Raw genomic sequence first — 26,889 nt, 5'->3', positions numbered from 1 at the left:
ATGCATTCAATTTAAGTTGTTTATAAAATGAATCTAATTTTTCCATCAGTTTTCCTAAGACAACTGTATCTTTCCCCTTATGCAGGACAGAGATGGAAAGCTTGAGGGATGAAAAAGTTAAATGAAGTAAGTGCCATGACTAATTGGAAATGCTCAAAGCAGTGATCTCCAAAGGCAGAACACAAGATGATCTACTGGGGTGCAAAAGAAAAAAAAAAAAAAATCAGACCGTTAATTTCTATTTCTTTTCATCTAAAACTTTAGACAAGAAAATGGAACTTCTAATATTTAATAAATGAATGGATGCTGAAAGTCTTACTTTAACCATGTACCATAGGGGCCACATGTTGTATGCAGTGTCTGAGGTTCACTGAAGGGAGAGTAGGAGTTACACAGCATGTAGTAGCCCACTGCAGGGCCTTCATTCACTTGGCTGCTCTTAATGAAGTATGATTTGATAAAGTTTGTGTGCACCTGGATAAATGAGGTTACAGATTATAATACCCAGACTTAACAAACCAACCCTCACAAAATTGACAAATAACTTAAAAAGAGTAATAGAGAAAAACCATAGATAAGAGTATTAATAAAAAGTATAAGCCTGAGTGAACAACAAAAATAGTACAGCCATTGATTCTCCTAGTCTCTGTTGAACTTCATGAACTGCATTCTGAAGTTAAATGTAATAATTATCTAATACAAAGCTGACAAGAAATTAGCCCAAAATTTTTGATGTTTGAAATATTTCCATCATTAACTTATTCTGTTGCGTAAAAACCTGCATGTGATCCTTGTAAAATTCTCTTACCTGTACATGCTTAAAAATGTGAAGACAGAATTTCTAACTTGTTTCAAAATCTAACAAGACATTAACCTGATTACATTACGTTGTGTTCCATATTAATATCTGCTCTTTTCATCTACCCAAAGGAATGACCATGAAAGCATATCCCTGGCTTCACCTGTGCTGTTTTTGCTGACTCTGCGGTGGGTGGGAGAGAGACTTGAGTTGGCTGTGTAGGCATCTGCCCAGCTGGCTGAGGTAGATGAGCAGAGATCTGTTCTGGAACTTGGAGCAAAGTACCCACAGGATCAGTTGTTGGAAAAAGCTACAACAAAAACACACATACAGTGCTTCTTAAGTTGTGTGGAAAGGGAGGCAGGTCTGCTGACAGCAAGCGCAGGCTTTCAGGGTGATATTTTCAAAGTAGTTTCTGGGTAGTGTACACGTTTTGTGTCTACTCCGAATACATCTATTCCAAATGGAAGTCAAATATTTTTAGGCTTTTAAACTTTTAACAACTCTGTGAGGTATAATTTATATTCCTCTACATTTATCCACTGTAACTATACAATTTAGCGATATTTGTACAATATATAGAATTGTGCAACCATCACCAAAATCATTTTAGAACACTTCCATCACCCCCAAAAAGTCCTCTCGTGTCTATAGTTAGTTCCTGCTTCCACACCCAGCCGCTATAGGCAACAACTGATCTAATTTCTATAAATTTGCTCTTCTGGGTACTTCACATAAATGGAATCAGATAATACATAGTCTTTTGTGTCTGTCTTCTTTCACTTTGCATTATATTTATTTTTAACAAAATCTATTCCATTCCTTTGCCCAGCAAAACAGCACCTCCAAAATACAGATTTAAGTATGTAATACAAAATTACAGAAGCTATATTTTTCCATGCATGGGGACTTTGTATTTCTTACAAAGACAATCAACCAATAATTCCTTAACATATCTGAAATGCATTTTAAAAGTGAATGTGATGCTTTAAAACTAAAAAAATATATTTTATATATGTTATTCTATATGTCTGAAATAGTTCAAAAATGTTAATTATGTAGTTTGGGGGGGAAATGACTGACTGTGAGTATAAAAACAAGTTAAACATATTCAAAATTATGCAGTTAGTTGGGGGAAAAACGATGCAACAGCCAAAATGTACAGTTGAAAGAGAAAAACATTCCAACAGTAGTAATAGAGGCCGAATAGGTGATATTATATAAGCAAAATCAAGGAGACAAGGAATAAAATTTTGTGTTCATTTAACTTCATACATAAGAAGTCATAAGTTACTCACTGGTTCTAGATTTTTATAGAAAAGTAGGCCTTTAAGAGTACTTTTGAAAATGTTAATTATTAATACTATTTCAAAAGACTATTTAGCTTCCAAACTGTATGTACTTACATTTATCTATAGTAAAGACGGAAAGGATATATTTTTAAAAGTAATGAGAGAATGCACAGGAATTGGAACCCTTGTTGATGAGCACGTAAAATGGTGCAGCCTCTGGAAAACAGTATGATGGTCCTTCAAAAAATTACAAATAGAAGTACCATATACCCAGCAATTCCACTTCTAGGTATACACCCCAAAGAACTGAAAGCAGGGTCTCAAAGAGATACTTGTACACCTATGTTGACAATGGCATAATGGACCACAGCTAAAAGGCAGAAGCAAACCAAGTGTCCACTAACAGATGAATAAAATGTGGTACGTGTACACACACACACACACACACACACACACACACAGTGGAATATTATTGACCCTTAAAAAGTAAGGACATTCTGACATATGCTACAACACTGATGAACCTCAGAACATTATGCTAAGTGAAATAGACTGGTCACAAAATGACAAATACTGTATAATTCCACTTATATGAGGTACCTAGAGTAGGCAAATTCATAGACAGAAAATAGAATGGTGGTTGCCAGCGACTGGGGAGAATGCAGTTACTGTTTAATAGCCACAGAGTTTTAGTTTGGGAAGACAAAATAGTTCTGAAGATGGATGGTGGTGATGGTTGTACTACAGTGTGAATATATTTAATACCACTGGACTATATACTTGAAAATGATTAGGATGGTAAATTTTACGTTATGTGAATTTTATCACAAATGTAAAAACAAAGTAATGAGCATGAGAATATGAGTATGCAAGAGTTCATGTGGAGATAAGGAGAAGACTAAAAATAAAAACTAGATAATCTGTAAAATAGCCTCTCATTCAATTTCTGAGAAATCAAGTATTAGTCAACATAGGTTAAATTAGAAGTAACAAATAATCCTGAAGTGTCAGTGGATTAAAAAACAACAAAAGTTGTTTCTTGGACACACTTCAAGTCTATCTCTCACCAGCAGGGGCTAACAAACTCGGTATCATCCTCACTCAGGAATGCAGGTCATAGTAGCAGGAGTAAGGAGACAAAGGGAATCATGAGTGATTCTCACTTCTGCTAATATGTCACTGGCCAGAGTAACTGACATGGCCATATGTAATTTCAAGGGACAGGAAAACGCAATTCCCTTACCAAGAAGAGGAGCCACACATATAGGTGAACAACAGTTCTAATATAAGTTGACAGATATTGGCCTGTTAATATGTGAAAGAAGTAATTTGTTTTTACTCTTAATACAGTTCTATGTAAACAAATGTACATAATCACATACAGAAATGTACTTTATATACAAAATAAATGAAAAAAAGGTTACTTTTCAGCAAAGAGGCAAAAATAGAATTGGTTTAAGAGCAAGAGATGTGTTTAAACCAAATACTGAGCTCAGAATGAAGATGCTGCCAAAAGTAAGAGTGTATGACAGAACAGACCATAGAAATGATTGTTTTCTCCAGTAATGAGAACAGGGAAACCAGCCCAATAAGAATCTGCTTAACAGGATTTCCTATCATACTGATGCAGTAACCACAGAAAATAGAATTTATTTCACAAGAGAAGCGGCTGAAAGAAAAAAATTCAAAAAGGACAGGTGGCATATGACAAATTCGCAAACAAATTAATGCAAAAACACTACTTTTTAGCAGGGCACAGTGGCACATGCCTGTAATTCCAGCACTTTGGGAGGCCAAGGCAGGGAGATTGACTGAGCCCAGGAGCTTGAGACCAGCCTGGGCAACATGGTGAGAGCCCATCTCTACAAAAAACAGGCATGGTGGTGTGTGCCTGTGGTTCCAGCTATCCAGGAGGCTGAGGTGGGAGGATCACTTGAGCCCCAGGAGGTCAAGGCTGAAAGTGAGCCATGATCGCGCCACTGCACTCCAGCATGGGTGACAGAGCGAGACACTGTCTCAAAAAAATAAATAAATAACTTTTCATTTCAAGTAGCCCAAGCCAAAAATAAAAATAAAAAATTCACAAAATCAAGAAAGCAAGGAAGAACATTCTGAGCCCTTAGCCCAACTTTTAAAATTTGATTGGTATAAAGTTGCATTCCCATTTAAGCACACATATGCACAAAAAAAAAGTGCTTAAAATTGAAACCAAAACAAAAGCACATATACTTTAACAAGGATTCAATAATCACAATTACTTACCTCAGAATTTGATATTGATTCTTTCACTCGGGGAGACTAAAAGAAATACAAAAAGGATGGTTGTTAAGTCACAACTCAGGTTACTTGTAGTCAGTCCCAAATGGCAAGTGATGTTAAGAGCAAGTCAACTCCATTTAATTCTGATCCATATATTAACTCACCAGCAAGTCTACTGAAAGTTTTCTGGAAAAAATAACTGTCATGATAGTATTGTATTTTTTGCCCAGGTAGCCTGTAACAAATACATCAATGTACTTATCAATTTTAAAATTCTGTATTTTAAAATTGTAAGCTTTATAAGCGTACATAATGGGACTGTCACATTCTCCAAAGTAAAATCTTTCTACTAATGGTGAACATATTATATATATAAGATCCTAGACCAAACCTAAACTTTTAAGCTAATTATCCAATATACATTCTCAAAGCAGAGTAATTCTGTTTACAGGCTTTAATGGAGAAAACTCTTGAGCCAAAATTGATCTGAAAGCTGCATGTCAAGAGTCTACTATCCTTATTCTTGGTGTTGGATATTCAGGAATCTGGTATGTAAAGAAACATGGGTGGTCCAAAAATAAAGCATGAACCACTAGCAAAAATAAAGGCAGTGGAAATAAAATGATACTTGAGGTGAGGTCTCAAATATCTGGTGTAAACCACATTTATTAGGAAATGACCAATTATAATCTGCCATATGAAAATTTAAGCTGTTTATTTGGTAAAATAGTAAAAGTTAGCAGTAATTCTGGATACAGGCACTGTAGTTTACCAAAAAACTTACCTCTAAACAAATAACAATTTATGGTAAATTCTGCCAAGGATGGACTTAGTCAGAATATGTCAAAGATCAACTGACGGTTTTTTTTACACTTTTATCACCATTTCATTAAGGAGTAATCAAAGTTCAGGTAATAGCTAATGTAGCATACCAAGTAAGTGGCCAACCCAAAAGGTTTTTTTTTTAAAAAAAAAACAACTTTGTAAATACTGCATTCATCCAGACTACAAGAAAAAAAACTTGTGTAAATAATTTCAAACTTACAAAAAATGTGCTAGAATAACAATACAAGAACATAAGTATACCCTTTACCCCAATTCATTTATTATTAACCTTTTTTCTCCTTATCTGCTTTATCATTTGGGTGCTCACTTTCTCTTTCTTTCTAAATATATTTTTCCTATACCCTTTGAGAATAAGTTGCATATATCATGACTGTTTACCACTTAATACAGAGTGTACATTTCCTAAGAATGAGATGTTTTCTTATATAACTTCACACTATAGTTCTCATTAAATTTAACATGATATAATACTTTTATCTAATTTAGTGTAAATGTCAGTTGACACTAATGTCCTTTGTAGCCTTTTGTTTTTCCTCCAGTATAGGATACAGTCTAGGATCATGTATTGCAGGTAGTTTTCACGTTTCTTAAGATTTTTAAAATCTGGAACATCAACATTTTTGGAAAATACAGTCCCTCCACTCCCACCACATACTTTATTTTAATATACGTCCCTCACTTGGGGTTTATCTGATGTTTCCTTATTATTATATTTACACGAATTCCCACTTGAAATTCTACATACTGATGTGTCCTTCTTACTGTATTACATGTTCATCTGTCCCTCGTTGGTGATGTTAATTTTAATCACCTGGTCAAGGAATTTTCCTACTTCTCCAGTATAAAAAAACCCTATTTTTTTCCCTTGTGGTGAATAGGTAATATGTGGGGACACACTTTAAGACCTTGAAAATATCCTGCTTATCAAAACTTCCCCCTATATTTAGCTTCATTGATGATTCCTGCCTAGTCCTATCCTTACAACAATGATTGTAAAATGATGATTTTCCATCTCCAACACTCGTCCATATTTACTGGTCAGCACTTGGTAGTCTACTGTAATGAAGAACCATTCATTTTCCACCATTTGTTTATCTATTTGCTATTGGTATAGACTCAAAGATACCTATTTTCTAAATTATTTATAATTAATTATTGCACTTTATTTTGGTGGTTAAATTGTCCCAGATTTTGCCAGTAGGAGTAACTTCGAGCTGGCACTTGTGTCCTTATGAGTTTTTTTTTTTTTTTTTTTGAGTATCTTTTCCTTCTGGCAAAAGAAGATAATATTCAAGATTCCTCTTACATTTTCCCTGCCCAAGCCCTGGAATCAACCATTCTCAAAGGAGCCCTGGTTCCCTTTAGTGGGGAATGGTATTAGAGACCATTATCTGGATACAAGGCATGTCATTATTGGGGTTTCTTTGCTTCCGGGTCGTTCAGTAGACAAAGCTGAGAAATATATGCAAGTATAGACATACGTATATACATACACGTGCACACATACATTCACACACACACATACTTTACAAAGCTTGAATTCACACCAGTGTCTCCAATTCAAACCCATTCCCACCGGATTCTTTCTTACCTTGCCCTGCTCCGTACCTGCGTATATCTTCTTCTATAGTGAGAATCCTGGTTCCCAAGAACATTGAGACATTTACTTATTTTCTCAATCCTACATCTACAAGAGTTTCTGAACTGCTCTGCATATGCAACTATGAAAAATAATCCTAATAAAAGGAGATCAAGGTTTATCTTAAGTTTTCTCTTTCCCCCATCAACTCCACCTGAGAACATATGGTCAAATACTATATTCATAGGTTACTTGGATTCTTTCTTTTTATATTCCCCTTCAGTAGAGTTACATATTCACTTAAAATATAACTACAGACTTCCACTTCAGGCCATGATGAATAAACAGGGACCAGATTTATCTTTCTGCCTGAAACAACCCCACCTCTGCAAAAAAGACAAAATATATGAAACAAAAATTTTCAAGACATTGGGCACTTGTCAAAGAAAAAAAGTGATCCCTGAAAGACAGGGGAAAAAAGTGGTGGGCCTTGTCCCTATATACTGCCTTGAAAGATTCCAAGCTGTGGCATAGGGAGATAGAACCTAGATGAAATCCAAGGAACTGCCTGACTTGAGGAAACAGAGCTAACAGTCTGGGAGACCAAGGCAGATTAAGTTGATAAAACAGTACAAGGAAGGAGAAAGCTAGAAAGAGAGTGAACCCTAGAAAGTTGCAGAGGGTCACTTTCGAATGTTTGACAGAATACTTATCAACGAATGCATGTGAGCAAATGCCTGAGAATAGGGGGGAAAACATCAAAAATGATGAGAGGGAAGAGTGCACAGCACTCACACAGAGCCAGGAACAGTGCCTATTTCCACCAGTCCAACTGGAAAAACTAATAACTCACAGGGGATTGGGTAGTGTTCTCAAAAAGGTCTTATCTCAGTAGTGGGGAATAAATGGCTGTAGGCTGAACACTACTCCAGACCCAACTAACAAATCATAAAAGCAAGATCTAAAAGCATTAAACTATTTCCAACTAACTTTAATGTATCCCAGAACAAAGCTCAAGAAGACTTACAGAAATACAAAATTGTCAGCAAGCAATAAGGTGAAAATTACAATGTTTGGCATATAATCAGATTACTAGATATGAAGAGGCAGGAAAACACTCCTCAAGCCATAATGAAGAGAATAATTAACCAAACAAAACTAATTCAGAATTGACATGGATATTAGAATTAGAAGAGAAGGATGTTAAAATAGTTATCATAGCTGTATTACATATCTCCAAAAAGTTAAGTAGAGACACAGAAGATGGGAAAAAAATTAAACTTCTAGACTACTACAATGCCTGAGATGAAACAGGAACTGGATGGGATTAGCAGAAGATTAGATATTGCAGAAGATGAATAAATTCGAAAGCTAGCATAAAAACTGTGTAGACAGAAAAAAAGAATTAAAAAAAATTAAGAGAAACAGTGGCCTGTGAGACAACTTCGAGCTGCCTAATATATATGTTACTGGGGGACAGAAAAAAAAGTTTGAAAATATAATGGCTGAAAAATTTCCAAACTTGATAAAAACCTATAAACCCAAAGATCCAAGCTCAACAAAACCCAAGCACAAGAAACATGAAGAAAAATATACCTAGGCATATCACAATCAAATTTTCCAAAACCATTTGTAAAGACGAAATCTTAAAAGCAGCCAGGGAAAAAAGACATGTTACTTATAAAGGAACAAGAATAAGAATATCACAAAATTTCTCAGTGGAAAGATGCAAGCAAGATGATGGTGAAGAAACATCTTTAAAATGCTGAAAGAAAAAAAACCTGTCAACTTGGAATTCTATACCCTGAAAACATACCTTCTCAAAACAAAGACATTTTCAGACATAAAACCTTAAAGAAATCACCACCAAAAGATTTACAACACAAAAAATATTAAGGAAAGTTTTTCAGGCATAAGGAAAATAATATAAATATGAAAATCTAGATCTACATAAGAGCATTATGAATATTGCAAGAATTTTGTCAAAGCCTTTTTCAGAATCTATGAAAATAAAAATATGATTTTTCTCCTTAGATCTATCAATATTATGAGATTTCCTAATACTGAACCATCATTGCACCCTACCCCGTTTGGTCATGGTATATTCTTTTCTTAACATAGTTCAATTTAGTTTTAAAAGATTCATGTTCTTAAAAAGAATTCATGGTCTCAAAAATGCTATAAAGATAACATGAAAAATACTGGACAGAAAACTACTTATTCTGTGGCCAAAGTATGTAAGTTTCTGTGTTGTTTAGATACCAATGTATTAGGGTTATAAGAAAGCTACTATAACTATTTCAGAACTACCAAATTTATCTATAGATAGCTAGAGAGTAATAATTAGATACTGAAAAGCTATAATGTATATCTCCAAATATTTGTTAGTCAGAAGAAAAATAGAACCATCATCCCTTTCACAGGAAGCTAGGGAACTACAAAATTCATGCAGCTTTAGCTTCCTCTGGTAGCTTTAATATAACAATACACGACAGTATCAATTCAGAGAGGAGTCACATAAAAAAGGAAGGATGCCATAGTCTCACATTTATAAAGAAACATTAAACTCATAATTGTATGTAAACAATATTTGCATTTATCTTCTAAACAGTGTTTCCAAGCTTAGAGCTTAATAGATTTGTGCCAACTTCCATTGGCAAGGCCTTTACAAACTTAGCTCTGCAAAAGGACTAGACTCAAAGACCTCATTAGATAAACAAGGTCAACAAATATTCAATGTTGATCAACAGAGAGTCGTAAGTGCTTGCACCAAAGCAGATCCTAAAAGCAGGAAGTGATATACCAGTATACTCACTATTCATCCCACAAAAACAGTCCTAAGCAGTCAAAGGTATAATACCCTCAAACATTTATATTTCCTTATAAGCACTTCCAGTCTTAGGAATGAGTCCTGACAACCTGAGGTAGTGCTTTCAGGCAAGAGTGATGAAATGAACCAAAAGGAAGACTCTTGTCTTCACTGTTTTTAGGAAACACACATACGTGTGCACAACAGATATCTAGGATGCACCAACTGAATAAGAGATACACCATTCATCCTTAGAAGGATAACAGACTTCGGGGAAAAGCTTCCATTACTGCGCCTTCAAGTTCACTAACCTTTTCTTCTGCAATGTCTAATTGGCCATTAATCCTATCCAGTGTATTTTGCATCTCAGACATTTGCAGCTTTCATCTCTAGATTTGGGTCACTTTTATATACTCTAAATATTATCATATTCAAACAGATGTCTAAGTCCAACTTTTCATGCAGAATTAACTGGGCTCCTATTATTAATAAGCTGTTCAAGGAAATTCTGTCACAATTGTATTCTTTACATTTTAGCTGGTTAAGCTGAACAAGAACCACACAAAGTTCTAGCTAAAGTACACAGTTTAATAAAATTTACCCTGAGTTGTGAAATTGCTGCTTTCCCTTCCTCACTTTCTTCATCAAATTCATCATCACTCCACTCCCAGCCTCCATCCTCTGTCTTATGGAGGCGGCCACTGGAACCTGGTACTCTCCGAACCTGCTCATTAGAAAAAGAAGTGGGTTATGGTGGTGTTTCATGCTTACTAAGTATGAAACTCCGTATTTCTCTCTTCTTCTATCACTTCAATCCATTAAGTAGATAATCATTTTCCCCATAAATGTTTCCATACAAATTCACATCCTCCAACCATCACCTGCTCTACTACCTGTCTTTAGTAACAACCACTGTACTTCTATACTCTTGAGCCCAAACATCGAAATCCTTCCTATGTAAAATCACAGGTAAAAATCCGATTTTAAATGTCCTGAGACATTTAAAGAAAAAAAAGGTTTTGGGTGCTCAAAATGAATAAACTCAAGATTTAAAATCTGTTATTTTTTCTTTTTAATTTGTTAAGTCAAAACTATACTTGCCTATGATTTCAAGAGTACTAGAGCTGTGCATGTTGTATTAAGAAAAACAGCAACCTCCTAACCTTCAGCTTCATCTCCACTGGCAACCCTTTCAACTCATTTTAGCTTATCCTTTTGGACATTCATCTCTCGAATACGTGTTCCTATCATTACTTACTGATTTTTTGATTTTAGGAGTTAACTGTGGGACTTCCCACAATAGAAGATGAAAATTTAACTCTGTTATGAACTCTCTATTCTTTTCTCAAGATACACTATAATTTTGGTTAGGTCAATATTCAGTGTTTACATAACATGATTATATGTATCATATTCAGACCTGAGCCTTATTGTGTATTACCACTTCTATTTCCCCTGTAGTTAGTATTTATTTTCTCAGCTGTTTATATCTCCTTTTACCATATTCAAATGGGTATTCTGTCGGTATCATCTTCTTGAAGAAGACTCTCACCAGAACCTCCTGATCTGTTCCATCCTAAACTGGTTTCACAGCACGTCTCCTATTTCAGATCAAATTCTACCATCAGCCAGAGGATTGTGCGTCCTGGATCACATGACTTCTGTTTTTAGTTTAAGCACCATCTCCACTATTAGCATGTATATTAAAGCCATGCATTTCTGAACTTATCTTGATTCCATGTTCACACTTCATTCATTGTTTGGTTAAAAAGAAAAGGCTGCATCAGTAATTATTTTCTTTCATACCTTTGAAGAAAACTGCCTCACTGTATTTGGCTTCCAGAAGTGCTACTGAGGTCATCATGACTCCTGATCCTGTCTGTGACATTTCCCCTTCCCTGGAAGACTACAGATTCTTCTTTTTGCCTTCAGTATTCTGACTTATCATGGTAATGTGTGTTAGCATTAGTCTATTTTTATTAATTGTGTTGAGTACTTAAGACTCTTTCAATCTGGAAATTCATGACCATCCAGTTTTGGATATTTTTCTTGTATTATTTTGTCAATGATTTACTTTCTTCTGTTTTTCTCAGTTCTCCTTTTCTGGAATTCTCTTTACTCAAATGCTGAACCTTCTCAAATGGTCCTCTAATATTCTCAGCTTTTTTGTTTTCTGTATCTGGGCCTCTTGAACTCTTTTCTGGGAAATTTCCTCAACCTTTGTATTGAATTTTTCATTTCTTCTACGTTTTCAATTTCCAAAAGCTTTTTGTTGGTACTGGTCCTGGTTCTCCGAAAGCTCCCTTATAATTCATACACCATACAACTGAACCATTCAACGTATACAGTTCAATGATTTTTAGTATATTCAAAGTTGTGCAACCATCACTACCATCAAATTTAGAACATTTTTATCACTCCCCACAAGACATGCCATACTCTTTAGCAGTAACTGCCCATTTCTCTCCAAAACCCCCAGTCCTAAGTTACCACTAATCTACTTTCTGTTTCTTTACATTTGCCTGTTTTCAACATTTCACATAAACTGAATCATACAACATGTTGTCTTTTGTGATGGGCTTTTTAAACTAGCATAATGTTTGAAAGGGTCATCCACGCTGTAGCATGTATCAGTACTTCATTCCTTTTTATTGTCAAATAATATTCTACTGTATGAATATACCACATTTTATAAATCTAATCATCAGCTGATGAACATGTGGGTTGTTTACACTTTCTGGTTTTTATGAATAATGCTGCTATGAGCAGTGTACACATTTTTGTGTGGACTTACGTTTTCAATTCTCTGGCGTGTGCCTAGGAGTAGAATTGCTGGGTCACATGGTGACTCTGTTTAGGCTTCTGAGGAACTGCCAGACTGCTTTCCAAAGTGGCTGCACCATTTCACATTCCCATCACCAGTGCAGAAGTGTTCCAATCGCTCCACATCTTTACCAACAGTTGTTACTGTCTTTTTGATTATAGCCATCCTAGTGGGTGTGAAGTGGTATCTCTTTGTTATTTTGATTTGCATTTCTCTGATGGCTAATAACACTGAGTATCTTTTCATGTGTTTATTGGCCATTTATATATCTTCAAGAGGTTTCCATTCAGATCCTTTGCTCATTTTTAAAAATGTGTTGTCTTTTTATTATTGAGTTGCAAAAGTTCTTTATATATTCTAGATACAAGTCCCTTATCACATATATGATTTGTAAATATTTATTCCCATTTTGTAGGTTGTCTTTTCACTTTCTTGCCAGTGTCTACTGAAGCACAAAAGTCTTAACTTTTAATAAAACCAATTTACCTACTTTTTCCTTTTATTGCTTGTATTTTTGGTGTCATATCTAAGGAAGCTTTGCCTAGCTCAAATTCCCAAAGATTTATAGCTACATTTTCTTGCAACAGTATTATAACTTTAGCTCTTATATTTAGGTCGACAATCCATTTTGAGTTAATTTTTTGTAGGATGAGAGTAAAAGACCCAACTTCATTCTTCTGCATGTGAATATTCAGTTGTACCAAGGCCATTTGAAGATGATTCTTTAGTCTTCACTGAATTGTCATGACAAAAATGCTTCTTTAATAGTATCATGTTCACTTTTTGTGCATGTAAACTATTTTTTTTTTTTTTCTTTTGAGACAGGGTCTTGCTCTGTCACCCAGGCTGAAGTGCAGTGGCGCGAACATGGCTCCCTGCAGCCTCTACCTTCTGGGTTCAAGCGATCCTCCTGCCTCAGCCTCCTGAGCAGCTGGAACCACAGGCACATGCCACCATGCCCAGCTATTTTTTTTTTGGTAGAGTCTGGTCTTGCCTTGTTACCCAGGATGGTCTAGACCTCCTGGGCTCAAGCGATCCTCCTGACTTGTCCTCCTAATGTGTTGGATTTACACGCATGGACTACCACTCCTGGCAAATATAAACTCTTATCTCTAAAGACAGTCATGATTTTACTTAAATTATCTTCCTATATATATATAGTCTATTTCCTGTAAGTTTCTTTTTTTCCTTCTGTTTATTTTGCCCTCTATTTTTCTCATTAAGAGGTTTTCCTCAGGTATCCTGTGATCCTAGATCTATGCTTATATTTAAGAACAAAGAACTAAAGCACTGGGAAGCACAGAGCTTTTAAGTGGGTGGAGTTTGCTTCACTGCAGAGTGATGTGGGTGAGCATTTCCCACCTCCAATTTCCTCTTAGGCTAGTCAGATTTTCCTCTTAGGCTAGTCAGATTGATCAAATAAGGATTTTTCAGTGTCTTGCCTATTGGGTAATAAGCCTTAATGTTTATGTTCCGGCAGTTGAATGAAGTGATATAAATAGATTCTTAATATTCAGTGTGTAAACAATTACTTAAATGCCCTTTTCAGTAAGTTATTTCCGTCTTTAACTGTGCCTGGTGTCCTTCAGACAGAGACATTTCTTTTACCCTTCTGCAGAATAAACCTCCAGACATCTCCTGGAGTGCTGCATGGAGTAGGGGAGGGAAACCAGAGTCTAACTCTATCTTAAGACTTTCAACCAATCTTCCTGTTTTTAGCCCTACTTTCACTCTCATTTCTGGAGGTACCCGGCACTGTTAATTCCCTTACCTTTTGGGGTTCTGTTGTATATGGTAGCTTCCAAGCTTTTCTTGATACTGGCTTAGCAATTATAGTCCTCTGATTTGCCAAGTCTCTTACCACTGATTTATGGGCATCACAGTTTTGAAAATTTGGTTGCAGCTTTCACTTCACCCATTTTTTGTCCGCTAGAGGTTTATGCCTTTTTTTTTTTATTCTCTTTTTTCTTTTCTTTTTGAGACAGAGTCTCACTCTGTCACCCAGGCTGGAATGCAGTGGCATGATCTTGGCTCACTACAACCTCTTCCCTGCAGGCTCAAACAATCCTCCCACCTCAGCCTCCTGAGTAGCTGGGACCACAGGCACGCACCACCATGCCTGGCTAATTTTAATTTTTGTATTTTTAGTAGAGATAGCGTCTGCCATGTTGCCCAGGCTGGTCTTGAAATCCTGAGCTCAAGCAATCCATCTGCCTCAGCCTCCCAAAGTGTTGGGATTACAGGCACGAGCCACTGTGCCTGATCTTTTTATTCTCTTAACAGTTCTTTTAGTAAATACTTTTTTGGCAGGAGGTATTCACCTAGGCTGGAGTGCAGTGGTATGATCACAGTTCACTGCAGCTTCAACCTCCCAGGCTCAAGTGATCCTCCCACCTCAACATCCTGAATAGCCGGGACCAGAGGTCTATGCCACCACACCTCAATAATGTTTTAATTATTTTTGTAGATATGGGGTCTCACTACGTTGCTCAGGCTGGCCTTTAACTCCTGGGTTCAAGCTATCCTCCCACCTCAGCCTCCCAGAGGTGCTGGGATTACAAGCATGAGTCATCATATCCCTGGTATGAGGCTCACTCTTCTTATTTTTTTTTGAGACAGAGTCTTGCTCTATCGCCCAAGCTGGAGTACAGTGGCACAATCTCAGATCACTGCAACCTCCCTCTTCTGCGTTCAAATGATTCTTATGCCTCAGCCTCCCGAGTAACTGGAATTACAGACATGTACTACCATGCCCAGCTAAGTTTTGTATTTTTAGTAGAGACGAGGTTTCACCATGTTGGTCAGGCTGGTCGCGAACTCCTGGCCTCAAGTGATCCACCTGCCTTGGCGTCCCAAAGTGCTGGGATTACAGGCATGAGCCACTGTACCCAACCTAGTCTTCTTAAATTAATCAGATTTCAGATACTAAATCAACATGTATCTCAGATGGGATTTATTATAAACAATAATAAGCATAGAAATTTTATACATATTAATAAGTATAGAAATATATGCATATTATTTAAGAATATCCTGTGTGTCAGGAACTATTCTAGGCACACTGAAGATACAGCAATGAAAAAAAGTCCCTGTTCTCATTAAGCTTTTATTCTAATGGTACAGAAAGACTGTAAAATGTCGGATGATGATAAGTAGGGTAAAGGGATAGAGTCATGGAGGGTACTATTTTAGTAATCAGAGAGTATTATTCTGAGGAAAGGCCACTTGAGTAGACGTGACATAAAGTGAAGGAATGAGCCAAGTGAATTTTTAACCTAGTAGCTATCCATGAGAATAATCTTCCAGATCTCACCCACTAAAGACATGACTTTAATTGGTTTGGGATGACATTGTCTATGTTTCTTTCTTTCTTTTTTTTTTTTTAAGTCCCCAAGTGATTCTGACATGAAACGATGGATTATAGCCACTGAAAAAGATATATCTCTAAAATAGAGACAAGTTAACTGTTTTATCAGTGCTTATTAAGAATACAATTTCCAAGTATTTAATATACATTTCCGGTTCTTTGTTGTGTTAAATTCTCAGAATAATATCAAAATTCCCAAGCAGTGAGATCTATGGAAGAGAATAAGCCACTGCTAGACATAATACTTCTGACTTCTTGAACAGGCCTACCACTGTATTATATAAGGTATAAGACCTTTTACCTTCTTCAAGTCTATCATCAACAGAAGCCCAAACTGCCTCTTTTCCTTCACATTGGATATTATGTATGCTTGAGCAGAGAAGTAAGAGTGGGGAAAAGGGAGGATTTTCTTCTCTCTGCTCTCACAGAGGTTCATAAAAGTATCATGGACAGGAAAATTAATATATTCTGCCCAAACTGAGATATTAAAGCATTCTCCATGCTCACATCATGACCAAACTTCTTAGAAATTACATATGCATAATAAGGTTCTTTCAGTCTTTCTGTAAAAGCAGTAGCAAATTTGGAGTTCCAAAAAGGGTACTGTGACTTATAACCAAAGCTATAAATGCTATGTAAAATCACAACTCATTCTGGTAGCTAGAAACAGTTATCAAACAGAATTTAGAATTAATTTACCAATTACTGTCTAGCATCCCCTTTCATCCTAATAGACAGCAGAGTAATACAAAGGCATACAGTAGACCAAAGATATTTGCTGAATGAATGTATCAAAGAATGCTTTAGATAGGATTGAAAGAAAACCAGTAATTCTCATATACTATTAACAATGTATTACTTAACATATTTTCAAAATGCAAAAATAAATTTTTCAGGAAAAGTGAGTTAAATTCCGATTTACCTTTTTTGCTCTTTCAGAAATGGTTGGTGCTCTCTGCAATATTTTTTCTTGAAGAAATTCTTTATTCTGGAGAGGAAGAGTAAGTATTTTGTTCTTATAAGTTTTTAAGGTACCAAAAAAACCCCACAAAAATGTTCACCATAATCAAAATGTGATATAGTAACTGTTTTGTAATGAAGTGTGAGAAAAACTTTCATTTGTTTACTCTGAAGTTCCTTTAGTACATTACTACCACAATTTTATAAATTGAGACAGAAAATTAAGATGTAGTACACTGTATAAACCATTGTCTATGAAGAGTTTGCTGTATTGTATGTTCTTTGAGATCATGGTCCTAGATTTCCAACTACAGTAACATCCTACTATCTGATATATTTGGGAAATGAGATGTTTACAAATTCAGTAGTAAACCTTAAAATCAGAGTTTGGTATTTTTCACAAATTATATTTATAATGGCAAAATTTAATAATCATTATTCCTATGACCAGTTTAACCTAATATTTAAAAATGGATTTACTAAATTCTGAAGCAAGCATCTTAATTATCAAAGGCTGTATACATACTGCTTTCCACAATTATTTTATTTACCATCATTTTTCCAAACATAATCATCCAACTTCTAAGCAGTGAACATAATCTGAGTAATTGAGGAGCATCCTATAACACACATAATCAAAAGCTGGAATTTCCTACCTTTGCTTTCTGGAAAAATTTGTGCCTTAACAGTTCTGCTGCTGTTGGTCTAAAACCAGGGAGGGAGGGAAGAAAAGTTTTTACAGTTAATTCAAGTGTAATGTAAGATTCCATCATCAAAAATCAGAAAAAAATTTTTTAAACAGCAAAATTAAAACTCAGTATACTCTACTTTCCTTAAACTGCTAAAAAGCAAAACAAACTTGATACAAGACATTGAATAAAATAAAAATCTCAAAACAAATATTCTGATAATAATTATTAATATTCTTGGAAAGAGTCATTAGTGAAATGTTTTTTCTGGAAGCATGATTTCTTAATAGAGTCTAATATATTTGCTAATTAATAATATTAATTTAATATTTAATATTATTTCCCAATAAGTAAGCTAGACAAAATCTATCTAACATTTTTAGCAAGGCATAAAAATATATTTAAACACTCAAAGAGGAAATGGACCAAATCAAGACCTTCACTTCTTGCCACATGGTAGCCTGCCAGCCTTCAATTTAAGGATCTGTGGTTACCACAGATCCTTAAAAATAGATTTCACAATCTCCCTTTAAAAATGAAAATTCTAAAAGTAAAGTATATTCCCCAAATTTAACAAAACTCAGTTTACCTCATTTCTTCATGGTCTTATTTCCTTTTAAGCAAAGACATGACTGTCAATTTTACAAGCTTTTAAAAGAGTAACATGCAGAATAAAGAACTTAACATTTAAGAAACTGGACCTGATTTTTTGCCACACACCTACCTGATCCTGAGCAAATCACAACCTCTCCAAGGTTCAGTATTACTTGGCCAAGTCCCTAAGAGCAGTAGTTCTTAAACACTGCTGTGCATTAAACTATCTGGGAAGAATGTAAAAATCCCAATGACCAATCGGGCACCATGGCTCACACCTGTAATCTCAGAACTTTGGGAGGCCAAGGTAGGTGGATCACAAGGTCAGGAGTTCGAGATCAGCCTGGCCAATATGGTGACACCCCATCTCTACTAAAAAAACACAAAAATTAGCAGGGTAAGGTGGCGTGCACCTGTAGTCCCAGCAACTCGGGAGGCTGAGAAAGGAGAATCACTTGAACCCATGAGGCGGAGGTTGCAGTAAGCTGAGATTGTGCCACTGTACTCCAGCCTGGGCGACAGAGCAAGACTGTCTCAAACAAACAAACAAAAACCCAATGACCAGGCTGTACCTCATACCAATTAAAGCAGAATCTTTAATTGGCTTTAGTAATTTTTAAAACTCCCCAGGTAATTCCAATATGCATTCAAGTTTAAGAACCAGCACCTCCGATGATTATAATAAAGATTTAAAAACTGAATAAATGTGAAAGTTTCAGTTTGCATAGCAAACTGAAATCCTACATTATCACTTTTATTTTTCTATTCACTCAAGATTCCAATATGCTCAACAATGTGATTGGTCAACATTGCTTATTATTCATTCCTTTCTTCTGACTTCATTTCCTTCTTTCTAAAGTACAATTTATGGGTTCTTTAAGTGATAGAATGAGACTGGAAAACTCTATTTCCGTGTGCAAAATAATTTCATGCTCATTCTTGAATGATAGTTTGACTAGCTGGAGAACTCTGGGTTAAAGTCACAGTTATGAGCCTCTTAATGCTTTGGCCAACAACATACTATGCGTCTGACAGTAGAGCAACAGGTTACATTAAATAGCCTAGGCATGCAGTAGGCTGTACCATCAAACTCTGTATAAGTACACTCCATGATGTTCACAAAATGACAAAACTGCCTAATACACATATCACAGAATGTATCCTGTGTCATTTTAAGTGACATAAGACTGCATTTTCTCTGAACATTTCACTAAATGCTGGCCTCAACTGTTGTGTTATTGGAGAAGTGGCTGTCAAGTCTACCTGCTGATCCTCAGTAGGTAATCTATTCCCTGAGATTGCCTGTAGAAGCTTCTCTTTGTTTCGTGTCCAGTAGTTTCACAACAACGTGTACAAGTGGAAGAAGGGAGATACTGCTTGGAATTCTACAGCGATAGTTCTTTACTCTGAGAATATAGGTCTTTCATCAACTCTGGAAAATTCTCAGCCATTATTTCTTTGAATAACGCTTCTACCACATTCTCTCTAGTCTTTCCTAGTAAGTTCATGTATACGTATACGTACATTTGTGTGTGTGTGTGTGTGTGTGTGTGTGGATGTGCATACACACAGACATATTGAACCTTTTCAGTCTACCCTCCAAATGTTAATATTTCTTTCATATTTCCCTCTTTGATCTTTCTGTGCTACATTCTGAGCAGTTTCCTCCGTATACTTACTGTAGTCTGATTAAAATGGGCACTCTAGTCCAGTTGTATGGGTCAGAATTCTGATTCCACCATTTATTAGCTGTGTGACTTTGGGGAAGGTTACTTAACCTCTCTGTGATTCAGTTTCTTCATTTGTAAGATAAAGAAATTAACAGTGCTATCCTCAAAGAATTACTGTAAACAATATATGTTAAGTGTTTACCACAGTGCCTGGTACTTGATGAGTAAATAAATAATCTCCTTTTTGTTTTATTGGTTGTTCTGTTTAACCAGTCCATTGTGTGTGTTATTTTAACTTAGCAATGTTCTAAACAAAGTTTAATTTTGGTTTACAAACTGGAAGAGATTCTCTATAGCTTCCAGTTTTCTTACTTTAAAAAAAAAGTTTTACAATAATTTTAGACTTAAAGAGCTGCAAAGCTAGTACAGAGTTCCTACATGCCCTTCACCACCTTCTGCTATTGTTAACCTTTTACATAACCACAGAATAATAATAAAGAAATCAACTAAAATATCAACACTGGTACAACACTATTAACTAAACAACAGACTTCATTCCATTTCTCCAGTTTTTCCACTAATGTCCTTTTTCTGTCCCAGGATATAGTACAGGATACTCTGTTGCTTTCAGTCTTCATGTCTTCTTAATTTCCTCCAATCTATGACAGTTTCTTAGTCTCTCTTCCTTGGCAGTTTTGAAGAGTGTTGGTCAGGTATTTTGCTGCATATTCCTCGATTTGGGTTTGTCTGATGTTTTCTCATTACAGACTGAAGTTACAGATTTAGAGGAAGAATACCTCACAGGTTATATGCCCTTCTCATTTCATCATATTAAGAGCTGAATCAGTCTTATCAATGTCTTATTAATAGTGATGTTAACCTTGGTCATTGGGTAGAGGAGGTACATTGTGAAGTTGCTATTTTTCCTTTTTCATACTCTACTCATCAGAAGTGAGTCAGTAAGTCCAGCTCACACTCAAGGAAAGTTTGAAATATTAATCACTGTATTTTTCATTTCTGGCATTGCTATTTGGTTCTTCTGTCACAGTCACAGTCTTTTCTTGTGGGTTTGATTTCTTCTAATTGTAATTATTTTCAATATACTTAATTTTATATCTTTTCAGATTATCACTGCATTACCTAAATCTTTTGGAGCACTAATCCTTCTGTTTGTGTCTGCTAACTAGTTCATAATGTATTGTTTCACTGTGTGTTTCTTAATTTTGGATTGTGACCTTATTTCAGTGGGGTATTATGTTCAGGAATCCAATGGGAGCTAGAGTTGAAAGTGTTCTTCCAGTACAGCTCTGCGATGGCTTCTGTCAAAAATAAAAAGCGATTTGGTGAAGCTTTTTTAACTTTCTAATCCTGTGGGTTCCTGGATAACATAGGTAGTATAGACTCTAAACCTGTAGAATATTCAGGTTGAAGGGCTTGATTATTCAGGAGAGGTTTTTGTTGTCTCTTGGTGATGACAGTTTTTATTCTTGTCTATCCTTTTACTAAGGATACAGACATCTGAAGTTCTTAGCTTTAAGAAGAAGAATCTCTGTTTAAACTCCCCACTGGGTAGACCCAAGATCTCAAGTCCAGTCTTCACATGGGAGTTACAAATCCAAATTAGTAGGTTATCAGAATGAATAGTGACCCACTGAAGACAGCCACGGGATTAGTTCACAATATTTCTTCTTTAACTTTGGGGTTCCTCATTATTTCTGGTATCTGAGAATCTTTAAGTAGGAGAGATTTTATCTGGCATTTCTAGGTATTTGTAACAAGAAAATTTTGTTCCTTTAATCAACTAATTTGGTAAAAGAAAAGTGTTTCCTGTCTTTTTTAAGTGTTTACTCAGAAACAGAAAAAAAAATTATAAAAACGCAGGTATAAATTTTGATACCTGTTTTTCTTACCCTTTCCAATATTTCCAACAATAAATTCTGAAGCCCTATTACATATACTAGAGATGTGATCAAGAACATGAAAGTCTTTCCCTTTTAATGATCTTTAGAGAAACAAAAATTAAAGAACTCAGCGCTAAGCAGCTGAGTGGAATATATATGTGAAACAGACAAGTAAGATTCAGAAGGAACAGAGCCCTAAATTAGGAATCAGGACTTTTTGAGATTCAAGTCCTACTCCTATGACTAAGTATCAAGTGACCTCAAAAATAAAAGGTTGTACTCAATGATCCCCAACATTCTACGATTCGGTTTAATTCATGAAGTTACTCATATTGGATGTTCTTATTTATTTGCTCACTTGTCATTCAATCTGTCTAATAATGATAAGGAAGCTATTTGAATTTTTGGTCCACTTACTAAAATATCTTTCTAACATGGAAATAAGTGTGATTATTAGACACTAAACCTAATTTTTCTATGTGTCTTGCCTTTATTAATACTGTAAATGCCATTAAGACATTCATTTATAAATTTTAAATGCAAATTAAAAACAAATCTCTCCACTAACTTGGCACTTATTAATACAGAATTCACAATGTACAACTTTGTAAGAAATTAACAAGAAAAAGGCTGAACTATTTAGGGTATACTGTATACTACAAAGAAGGCAGAAATCAATTCATTTCTGTATACCACAGTATAATGGTCTCTGTATACTTCTTTAAAGTTTATATTTAGTTCTTTTGAAAATAATTTCCTGTACATACAAGTATGTGACTCTTAGACTTCTCATGATGTTTTATTAGAGAGAAAAGTAAATGTTTTCTTATATTTTACCTTTTTTCTGGATCTTTTTGAAGGCACAATGAAATCATTTTTCTAAATGATTTTCCATATTTTTTCAGCATTTCTTTATCTTGAACACCAGTTTCCAAAGAAGGGGGATCATTCTGCAGTGTCAGCATTAAAACCTGCAAGAATTTTCAATATACTGTAAACTTGTGATGACTCAGTACAGTTTAACTATTGTGGTCAAGATTTTTCAATATAGGCACCCCCCCCACCAACATACAAACATTTTATTTTCTTTAAGTTCATATCTGAATCAGTTGTTTAAAATTCAGAGTCATTATGTGTATTTCACATAAATAATATGCTGTAGATGGTTACCTTCTTAACACACACACACACACAATGGGTATTATTCAGCCTTAAAAAGCAAGAAAATTCTGCAATATGCTACAACATGGATGAACCTTGGGGACATTATGCTAGCCATGCAAAGATAAACACTGTGGGATTCTACTTATATGAGGTATTAACAGCAGTCAAAATCATAGAGACAAAAATGATTGCCAAGGGGCTAAGAATGGGAATCAAGAGTTACTATTTAATGGGTATAGAGTTCCAGTTTTAAAACGAAAAGTGCTTGGATACAGATGGTGGTGACAACTGCACAATATTATGAATGCATTTAATACCATTGAACTATATACTCCAAATGGTTAAAGATGATGGTCAATTTATGATCTGTGTATTTTACCACAATAAAAAAAATTTAAAAGACTTGCAAATGGCTCTGAAAAGGAACTGGGACTTGAGCTGGGGTAGTATTTGGAATACAAGCCTCACCTTCATTGGTGGATATTTATGATAAGGAGCTGCCCCTGTGGCCAATTCAATTGCTGTAATTCCAAAACTCCAAATATCAGCTTTGAAATCATAACCTCGGACCTGCAAAACAGATTTGCATCATTATTTTTACCAGCACAAAAGGACTTTTAAAAGTTAGCTTCTGGCCAGGCACAGAGGCTCAGGCCTGTAATCCCAGCACTTTAGGAGGCTGAGGCAGGCAAATCACCTGAGGTTGGGAGTTCAAGACCAGCCTCACCAACATGGAGAAACTCCATCACTATTAAAAAAAAAAAAATTAGCCAGGCACAGTGGTGCGTGCCTGTAATTCCAACTATTCGGGAGGCTGAGGCAGGAGAATCACTTGAACGCGGGAGGTGGAGGTTGTGGTGAGCCGAGATCATGCCACTGCACTCCAGCCTGGGCAACGAGCGAAACTCCGCCTCAAAAAAAAAAAAAAGGCTGGGTGCGGTGGCTCACGCCTGTAATCCCAGCACTTTGGGAGGCCGAGGTGGGCGGATCACAAGGTCAGGAGATCGAGACCACAGTGAAACCCCATCTCTATTAAAAATACAAAAAAAAAAAACTAGCCAGGCGTGGTGGCGGGCGCCTGTAGTCCCAGCTACTCAGGAGGCTGAGGCAGGAGAATGGCGTGAACTCGGGAGGTGGAGCTTGCAGTGAGCCAAGATGGCGCCACTGCACTCCAGCCAGGGGGACAGAGCGAGACTCCGTCTCAAAAAAAAAAAAAAGTTAGCTTGAGGCCGGGTACAGTGGCTCCCACCTAATCCCAGCACTTTGAGAGGCTGAGGTGGGAGGATGATGTGGGCTTGAGGCCAGGAGTTCAAGACCAGCCTGGGCAACATGGTGAGATCCCATCTCCACACAAAAAAAGCTGTTTTAATTAGCTAGGAGCGGTGACGTACACCTGCAGTCCAGCTGCTCAGGAGGCTAGCTTGAGCCCAGGAGTTCAAGGCTGCAGTAAGCCATGATGGCACCACAGTACTCCAGACTGGGTGACAGAGCAAGACTCTGTCTCTACAAATAAACAAAAAAGCTACCTCTAATGTGTACCAAGAACAATGAAAGTGTTCATAAGCTTTAAACCAATAAAATAAAGTAGGCAAACTCTAAACATATTTGGTAATACAAAAAATACACAACCTGAATGTTCACCAACAGTGAAGAAATTGTTAAGTATGATATATTTTAAAAACTACAGTCAATTAAAAGCAATATTTATTAATTCTATGTGAACATATAAAAAACATTTCTGATAAAACATGAAGAAAAAAAACACAAAATTGCTCATATGTCCTGAAACTTTTACAAACAGTAAAATACTAGAAAGAGTTAAAACAAAATGTTTTGTAGTGCGGTAGCTTTTTTGTTTTCCAAAGGATCTGTATTGTGGTATTATCACCTTAATTTCTATAATGAAAAAGTTACAAAGGTTGTGAATACTTTTAAACTTTTTACAGTGAATATGTTGCCAAATTTCTCTACTTATATACTGTCACCAGCACATTACATGGCTATAAATTTTAATTTTCTATCCTAAGCAATATAGGAGAAACAGGTTTGGGGAGTGTGTAGCGTGTAAGACCTAAAATTAAGGATCAATAGTATGAGCTGCCTTGCCATCTGGTAAAACGGAAGGGCGTCTAGTGACCTAAGTACAAGTTCCCCTCCCCACTCTGCTCTTGCAGATAATGTCTCCTAGTTCAACAATCCTTCTTATCAAATGACCAGGTACAGTTCCTGCTTGCCCGACACGCAGATTTCGGTTCCCTGTCAGCCAGTCTTATCTTCTCAAGGAAACCAAGGGGCATCGCAATCTGCTGGTACTACAAAGCCTGTCTCCAAAGCCCCTTCTCGTTCATTCTATTAGTGAGTGCAACTCTGCTGGTCCTGCATGGCATGCAGTATCCTCCTCCCCTAGGCTGTGAGTATATGTGACTAACAGACAGCTGTCAATCTCATCTGTCCAGTGTCAGGTGTTGTATGTTCAGCCATTCCCATAACTTTACAGTGGGACTCCTTCCCTCACCAAGAGAGTGAATACAGCTGATTGAAACAGAGTAAAAATGAATTCGGTTTGTAGCATACTGAGTTTGATATACCTATAAGGCATTTATGTGAAGCATCTATTAAGAACTAGAAACAAGGCCGGGCGCGGTGGCTCAAGCCTGTAATCCCAGCACTTTGGGAGGCCAAGACGGGCAGATCACGAGGTCAGGAGATCAAGACCATCCTGGCTAACATGGTGAAACCCCGTCTCTACTAAAAAATACAAAAAACTAGCGGGGCGAGGTGGTGGGCGCCTGTAGTCCCAGCTACTCAGGAGGCTGAGGCAGGAGAATGGCGTAAACCCGGGAGGCGGAGCTTGCAGTGAGCTGAGATCCAGCCACTGCACTCCAGCCCAGGTGACAGCGAGACCTGTCTCAAAAAAAAAAAAAAAAAAAGTACTAGAAACAACTATATGGAGGCTTAGGAAACAAAACTGGACATAATTTAGAAATCATTAAACCAATAAATCTGTATGTAAAAATTGGTATAATTTGTACTAACAAAATTATTAAAACAAATCTCAATTATATTATTCCTGAGTTTCATATATCCTTTGCAAAGTTCTAGAGTTTTTGTTTTCAAGGGTGGACTAAAATCCCACCCAAGGAACAGGGACATGTTTCCCAAAGCTAACCTGGTATGCCAAAGAAAAGCAAACACTATTAAGTTTTTTGAGTTTCAAAACAAAGCCCTAACCCATTTAAAATTGAAAAAAGACACGGTACCTGTTCCATAACTTCAGGTGCCATCCAACAAGGGGTGCCAACAAAGGTCTTTCTCACTTTATTTCGAGTAATATCACCACCAGTTGCTAAAAAAGCACTAACCCCAAAGTCTGAAATAGAATACAACAGCAAGGTATTTAAAGTGCATCAACTATCATAAATGAATAGGAAAACAATATAATGTAGTGACCATCCTATATATAAATAAAAAGCATGATAATTTCTTATCTTTTTGCTGAACTTCTTGACTAAATTAAGACATAGCTTAGACTAGGAACAGTGGCTCACACCTATAATCCCAACACTCTGGGAGGCCAAGGCAGGAGGCTCACTTGAGCCCGGGAGTTCAAGAACAGCCTAGGCAACATAGGGAGATCTCATCTTTACAAAACAAAAAAACAAAAAAGACATAGCTTAGCAGGTGCCTCACTCCATTCCTCTCCACCCCCACATATTATCATCATCTCAGATTTTCCCCCTTGCTCTAATCCATTCTACATACCACTATCAGATTCATTCATCCATTCATTTTTAAATTATCACTTTGACATGGCCCTTTCAGCTCAGAAACTCCTACAGAATGAAATCCAACCTTTTTAGCTTAGTATTCAAAGAGCTCTCAAGAACTCAGCCCCAAATAAATTAGAGTTCATAATTCTAAATACATATCCTAACTACACCTCTTAGTAGATGTACGACATTGGTAAACTTAGTTCACCTCTCTAAGCCTCAGGATTTTCTCTACAAAGATTTTATCCCACAATGCTGAAGCCAAAGTACCAGTCACCGATGAGGAGGACTGCCTGCCTCACCATGATCCCCCCTTTTCTGTAAATAGCCCTGGGTGTGTATCTGTACTCCCTCACCTTGACCCTG

The 26,889-nt window shown here is 36.4% G+C and overlaps 1 protein-coding gene across 3 annotated transcripts in view; it reads right to left on the bottom strand.

Annotated features, from left to right (window-relative positions):
- Nucleotides 1–26,889, bottom strand: part of OXSR1 (oxidative stress responsive kinase 1) — a 94,407-nt gene that overhangs the window by 8,590 nt on the left and 58,928 nt on the right. For all 3 annotated transcript variants that reach the window (XM_033212049.1, XM_033212048.1, XM_033212050.1), the window contains 8 exons: nt 26,014–26,123; nt 23,222–23,323; nt 22,427–22,560; nt 17,392–17,440; nt 16,698–16,763; nt 10,186–10,308; nt 4,354–4,389; nt 963–1,109 (listed from right to left, as the gene is read on the bottom strand). In XM_033212049.1, the coding sequence (XP_033067940.1) occupies nt 963–1,109; nt 4,354–4,389; nt 10,186–10,308; nt 16,698–16,763; nt 17,392–17,440; nt 22,427–22,560; nt 23,222–23,323; nt 26,014–26,123 (767 nt within the window). The remainder of the gene's footprint in view (nt 1–962; nt 1,110–4,353; nt 4,390–10,185; nt 10,309–16,697; nt 16,764–17,391; nt 17,441–22,426; nt 22,561–23,221; nt 23,324–26,013; nt 26,124–26,889) is intronic.

The sequence above is a fragment of the Trachypithecus francoisi genome, unplaced genomic scaffold (assembly GCF_009764315.1).
Source record: "Trachypithecus francoisi isolate TF-2019V2 unplaced genomic scaffold, Tfra_2.0 Lachesis_group0, whole genome shotgun sequence".
In the NCBI taxonomy this organism is placed as follows: Eukaryota; Metazoa; Chordata; class Mammalia; order Primates; family Cercopithecidae; genus Trachypithecus; species Trachypithecus francoisi.
Note: the sequence above shows the minus strand (reverse complement) of the source record. Positions and strands in the feature narration are given on the sequence as shown.